Source organism: Triticum urartu, chromosome 3A (genome assembly GCF_056163025.1).
Source record: "Triticum urartu cultivar PI428250 chromosome 3A, HENAU_Tu73, whole genome shotgun sequence".
In the NCBI taxonomy this organism is placed as follows: Eukaryota; Viridiplantae; Streptophyta; class Magnoliopsida; order Poales; family Poaceae; genus Triticum; species Triticum urartu.
Genome location: NC_141875.1, coordinates 361,289,284 through 361,295,283, shown reverse-complemented (window position 1 = coordinate 361,295,283; position 6,000 = coordinate 361,289,284). Strand labels below are relative to the sequence as shown.

Genomic DNA, 6,000 nt, shown 5'->3' with positions numbered 1-6,000 from the left:
TCAATCAGCTTCAGTTGCCGATCTGAGCCACCTGATCTCAGATCAGACAGCCAGAGAGCCCCCAACCATCCTCACGCGCAACCCACAGTCGCCCGTCCCCACAGTGCCTTGTGTCCGAGCTGCCAAGGAGCAGCCCGAGCTCCTCGACTAGGAGCTCCTCCACGCTCGCGTCTGTCCGCATCATAGTGGTCCTAGGCTGGTGTTCACTCTGATCTGTTATTCCGACGCTGATCGGGACACTGTAGCAGGACTTCTTTTGTGGAAGCAACACATGGGGCTTCATTTATGGTGGTGTTCTTCTAGTACCAGCTCTCGAGTTTCGCGGTGAAAACTCTAGGCCTGGCCTTCACTGGTTGTACCCAGCAACAACGGTTTATGCTCCCTTGAAGGCACTGTCTGGAGCTTACATTGTGTGTCTTGTGGGTGAAAGCTCATAATCCTGGTCCATGTGCTTTAGTCCAGCAACGACGACATTCATGCATTGTTTCTTTGTTGAAGGCGTTGTTGTTGGGTAACCTTCTCGTCATCTAAATGTTGTCAACAACAGTGCTAGTAGTTGATGTTTAGCCTGTTTTGCTGCGGTGGGTCGTTCGTCCGGCTTTAACTCATATACGGTTCTTTTTCTTTCTTATTGGTAATGTACATCCTTGTCATGCAGATGTTGGGTCGGTACTCATTTTGTGTCCTCGCGCTAGGGTTATGCTTCACCAACCTGTGCTAGTGTGTATACCATAAATTGTACTAGAAATTAAATAGTTACACAGCTCGCAAAATGATAACAAATTTATACACTTTTTTGCGGGAAAATTTATACACTAAGAACTGGCAAGACCTTTTGGGTTGTTTCTAGAGGGCAAAAAAGTGACTTATTATAGCAAAATACTTGTTATTTCATGACGAAATTCGTAAATAAAGAGCACCCTTTATCGAAGAAATGTATAGCTACGTAAGAATAGTACCAAGAGCCAAAGATATGTGCAGGTATAGTCTTAATAATTAGGTGTGTGTTTCTATCTTTAAAAAATCTGAAACTAAATAAAGTTTCTCCTTTTATTTCAAGCATGGAATAATGCGCCGGCCCACGACCAATTGCAGACAAAACCTTGTCACGGACGAACAGTAGCCAGCACAGCTAGCCGGGTACAGTACATCGACTGATTGCACGACACAGTACACACACACTCCCCGTATGCATGCATCAATAAACTACAGATATCATCGTAGGCCGCATTTTAGCTCTTGTAGCAACTAGCAAGAGCTCCCAAGTGACCACCAAGCAGCACAATCAGTTCAGTTCAGTTCACCCAAATACACCTTTCTTCTTCCCTTGAAAATAGTATTGTCAAACATATTTTGCGCCTTTTTTTTTTGAAGAATCAAAGTACTCCCTTTGTTACATATTAAATGTTGCTGGTTTAGTATTAAAGGGGGGTGTATATCTGGATTTTCCTTATACATATACCGATCGACGTGTACCTTAGTCAGATAGAGAAAACTTTCTTTTACCCAAGTCAGAGAATATAAAACTTGTAGTGTGTGGCCATGAGACATGTACTCACTCCATTTCATAATGTAGTGCATATAGATTTTTTATACTTTAACTAATTAAGTTTATTGAGAAAACTATCTATATCCACCATAATATGAGACTACATCTTATGATGAATTTAGTGATATATGTTTGGTGTATTAGATGTAAATGTTCTTCACAAACTTAATAAAAATTTGCGAGGTTTGATTTTTGAAAAATATTATAGGCACTACATATGGATCGGAGGGAGTGTGTACTTCTCTCTGTCTCAAAATATAAGACTGTTTTCACACTGATATATTGCCCAGCAAACGGAGACAGTAGATATGTACGTAGGCAATGCAGCTGACCAGTTGTTGAGTGCCAGAGAGAGAGAGAGAGAGAGAGAGAGAGAGAGAGAGAGAGAGAGAGAGAGAGAACGGATGCATGTATTATTTTCACGTAGCTTTTCGTTGATCCCAGTTTACCTTACAGTTGGCTTCTACCCACAAAAAACTCCAAAGCTTGCTTAGCTTGCAAGATCACGAGAGTGCGAGAGAGAGAGAGAGAAAGAGAGAGATTACCCAGTTCAAAACGCACCCCTTGCTGATCTAGAGGGTAGCAGCAAGCAGTGCTCTGCGGTGATCAGAAGCGACCATGCAACTATCATCATGGCTAGCTATGGCTACCCATGCCATGCCACGGCTCGTTGCTGCTCTGCTGCTGCGGCGGCTGCGGCTGCGGCTGTCCTTGTTGCTGTGGCTCGTAGCAGGGAGCCATGTTGGTGTTGTTGCCGGCCGTGTTCACGGCGGCGCCCATGCACGACGAGTCAAAGCCGGCGAGGCCGAGGATGTCGCGGTGCGAGAAGGCGCGCAGCCCCAGGAAGTCCCTGGTCATGCCGTCGTTGGCCCCTCCCGAGGCGCCGCCTTCCTCGCCGCTCCGGCCCTGGGAGGCGGTCCTGGCGAGGCTCATCATCTGCTGGTTGCTGAGGCACGAGAGGCCGAGCCCGAACGTGGCGCTGCCGGTCGCGCTGGTCGCCGAGCCGGCCATCTGGGTGTAGTGCACTCCCGCCCCGCCAGCGCCGGCCCCGCCGATGGTGGCGCCCATCTGCGCCGCCTTCTGTAGGAGCGCTGTGGCCGACAGGTGCGCGGCTGCCGCGGGAAGCTGCTGCTGCTGGTGGTGCGTAGGCGTCGGCACGGACGTGGCGGAGCTCTGCGCGGTGGCGCTGCAGAGCGGCTGCAGCAGCGGGTGGTGGACGTCGTCGTAGGGCATGGTTGGCCACGGCTGCATCTCCGGCTTCACGTCGAAGTTGCAATGCTGCTGCATGACCTGGTGCTGGTGGTCCTGGAACGCGGCGAGCTCCTGGTGGTGGTGCTGCTGCATCAGATCGTGCGGCGAATAGAGCATGGCGTGGTGCTGGGCGTGCGCGATGGGTGGCAGTGGCAGGCCGCCCCCGCTGATGGCCTTGTTGCTCTCCTCGGTGAGCGCGTCGCAGAAGGCCCGGTGCGTGATGAAGCTGTCCCGCCTGCATGCAATGCAGTGCAACAAAGAAAGCCATCAGAAGAAGAAATGCAGCACGAGAAGGAAGGGCAAGAGAAAAGGTAAAGCTAAAACTTTCCCCTGATTCTTTGTTCATTTGATTCTTTGTTCATTTGTTGTCATATGGCATGCGACGCTGCCGTGCCGTGCGGTGTGAGCTCCGAGAGAGAGAGAGAGAGAGAGAGAATCAGGGAGGAGAGGACGCATGGAAGTGACAGCACGGAGAGAATAGTGTGAGCATGCATAGGCAATTAGGCTAAGGCAGGAGGAGTGAGATGGAAAGGCAGCTCAGCTCTGCAAAGAGATTCACATGTCTGAATTCTCGTCTCCCAAAGCTCGATCCTCATCATCATCACAGCATCTCTCTCCTCTCCTTCCACACGAGCTGCACAGCCGCTCATCTCATCTCATCCATGGCCGAAACAAAAAGAAAGAGGACCCCCGGCCGTAAAAGTGGTCCATCTTTGCATCCGTCCATGCTTCTTCTGCGTTCGTTGCCCCATCTGGCCTGACTCGCCAACGCAAATCACAATGAGTTCCTTCCTTCTCTCAGATTAATTAATGTTGACGATCCTCTACTTGAATTTTTCTGTAGTAGTAATTTGTAGGCAGTGCACTCGCTAGGTTAGGTTGCCAAGGCACAAGAATATATAGTAACGAGAAATCAGCAAGACTGCAGGGAAGAAAGCTTTCATGATGCATAGCATAGCATAGTAGAAGCACAAGAGGTGGATCGAGATTGGAAGAAAGGGATAAGAACCTGGAGAAGACGGTCCCGCAGTCGCACTTGTACTCGCGGGTGCCGCAGATCTTGGAGTGCGCCTTCCAGTCGGACTGCACGGCGTACTTCTTGGAGCACTTGTCGCACTTCCACTTCTTCTCGCCGTGCTTGCGGAAGAAGTGCTTCTTGATCCCGGTGAGGTCGCCCAGCGCGCGCGACGGGTCGTGGTGCACGCACGACGCCTCCGGGCAGATGTACACCTTCTTCCGCACCACCTCCTTGCTCCCGCGCTGCTTCAGCTTCCATGGCAGGTTGTGCCCGCGCCGGTGCAGCTGCAGGTTCTGGTCGCGCTGGAACCCCTTGCCGCAGATCTCACACAGGAACCGGTTCGTCGCCATCAGCGTCGCCGGAGACAGCGCAACCACCTCCGACTCTGGGTCTTGGGTTCCGTTTCCATGAAAAACACGCGCGGACAAAGATTAGTAACATGCAACGATCCTCCAGATACAGACATGCGCATCAGTCCAGTCCAGCAACACGTCGTCACTAGAATTGTGAGAAAACAAACAAGAAATTAAACCGAGGACAAGGACCTACCGGGGTTGCCGGGTAGGCTTCGCTTGCGCTTGTTGGAGGCCGGGGTTGGGGGAGGAGGAGGAGGAGGGTTGGCGGAAGCGGAGGCGGAGGTGGTGAGGTTGGACATGCTGCTGTCCTGATCCTGATCTGCCGCTTCCGCTTCTCCACGCTGCTGCTGCTGCCGCTGCTGAAGATGGTGATGATACATAAAGCGGCAAGCTTGTAGTGCTAGGGATTTGATTCAGGCCTTAGGTTATCTCTCTCTCCCTCTAAAGTCTAAACACAACTTAGCCAAGGCCCAAGGAAGGGGTGGCAATAAATTTGATGCTGCCACAGAGGGGGCATTAACTGAAGAACGGAGGAGGAGGAGGAGGAACAGGATGGGGGCAAGGCAAGACAGGAGTGACAAAAGGAGAGAGTTCAGAGAGCCACTCCCTCTCCTCAGGCGGCGGCGGCGGCGGCAGCTCAGGGAATAACACAGGTATCAAGGATGGAGGGGAAGGGGACAAACAAGGGGAAACTGGGGTTGGGTTGGTCAATGACTGGAAAGCAAATTCAGATTCTCTCCCTTCCCTCTTCTCTCCTTTCTTCTTGTTTCTCTCTCTACTTTCTTTCCCTGCAGCAGTACAAGCGTAGAACACTACAGCAAGGATTCAAGAGCTGGCTGGCAGTGCAGGGGGGAGAGAGAGAGAGGAACGGAGATCAGGAGCTATGCAAGCTGGAAGATGACGGCCCCCATGAGAGAGAAAAAGGAGAGGCCACAGTGCTGGCAGCCATAGGGGCTAGAGGGAGGGGGAGGGGAGGGGGAGAAGAAGGCTGAGCAAATGACCAAACCAAACCCCTCCTCTCCCTCCTTTATCTGCTTCCTTGCTTTAGGGGCCAAAAAGAAGAAAAATCCTGACCAAATCAGCAGTTGAGCCTTCTTCCCTTCCCTTCCCTTCATGCTCTCTCTAGCTATGGCCTATGGGGCAAATGCAAGAGCAAAATTGAAATAAAATTACAAATACAAGGCAACTCTTCTGTCCTTCTTGTAATTATATACTTTATTTAAGATGATGATAATAAAGTACAGTAGTAGAAGTGGAAACTATTTTAAAATCACGGACTGTATATAACATTGTGAACCACGCTGGGAGCAATGCTGCACCGATGTTGAGCTTTCTGTCTTTTCCTTTGTCTTACAAATGTAGAGTAGATATACTTCCTCTCTCGTCCTCCCTCCCCCTCTCTGAATTCCTGCTTTTCTTTATGTAATCACTACTGTACTGTACACCCACTCGGTTGGTACACCATAGACCATCAATCCTCTCACAACAATTAGATTAGATGGATATATTACATAGATTCCCAGGTTTAACAATTGTTTTTTTTTTGTCAATTACAGGGCATGCATGTTGGTCATGATAAAAATAATACTGTGATGTATAGGTACATATGTATATATGTATACTTGTATACCAACCACAATGCATGCATGCATGCATGATACTACATGCATAGCTCCATGCCATGTGATTTATCTGCCTTTTCTTCTTTATTTTCTCTTGATGAGTCACCTTGGACCCATGCATGCATATCATGGGTGCTCATAATTCACAAATAGAAATCCTATCCTCTTGATGTCACGGGCCAGTATGTACATGGGTCATGAGAC

The 6,000-nt window shown here is 49.7% G+C and overlaps 1 protein-coding gene across 1 annotated transcript; it reads right to left on the bottom strand.

Moving 5' to 3' along the window:
• Nucleotides 1-1,939: 1,939 nt before the first annotated feature.
• LOC125543914 (protein indeterminate-domain 7) lies at nt 1,940-5,243 on the bottom strand. The gene is made up of 3 exons (XM_048707412.2): nt 4,368-5,243; nt 3,810-4,209; nt 1,940-3,035 (listed from the first exon to the last, which is right to left on the bottom strand). The coding sequence occupies exons 1-3, from the start codon at nt 4,552-4,554 to the stop codon at nt 2,186-2,188; spliced, it is 1,437 nt and encodes a 478-aa protein (XP_048563369.2). The 5' UTR covers nt 4,555-5,243; the 3' UTR covers nt 1,940-2,185.
• Nucleotides 5,244-6,000: the final 757 nt, after the last annotated feature.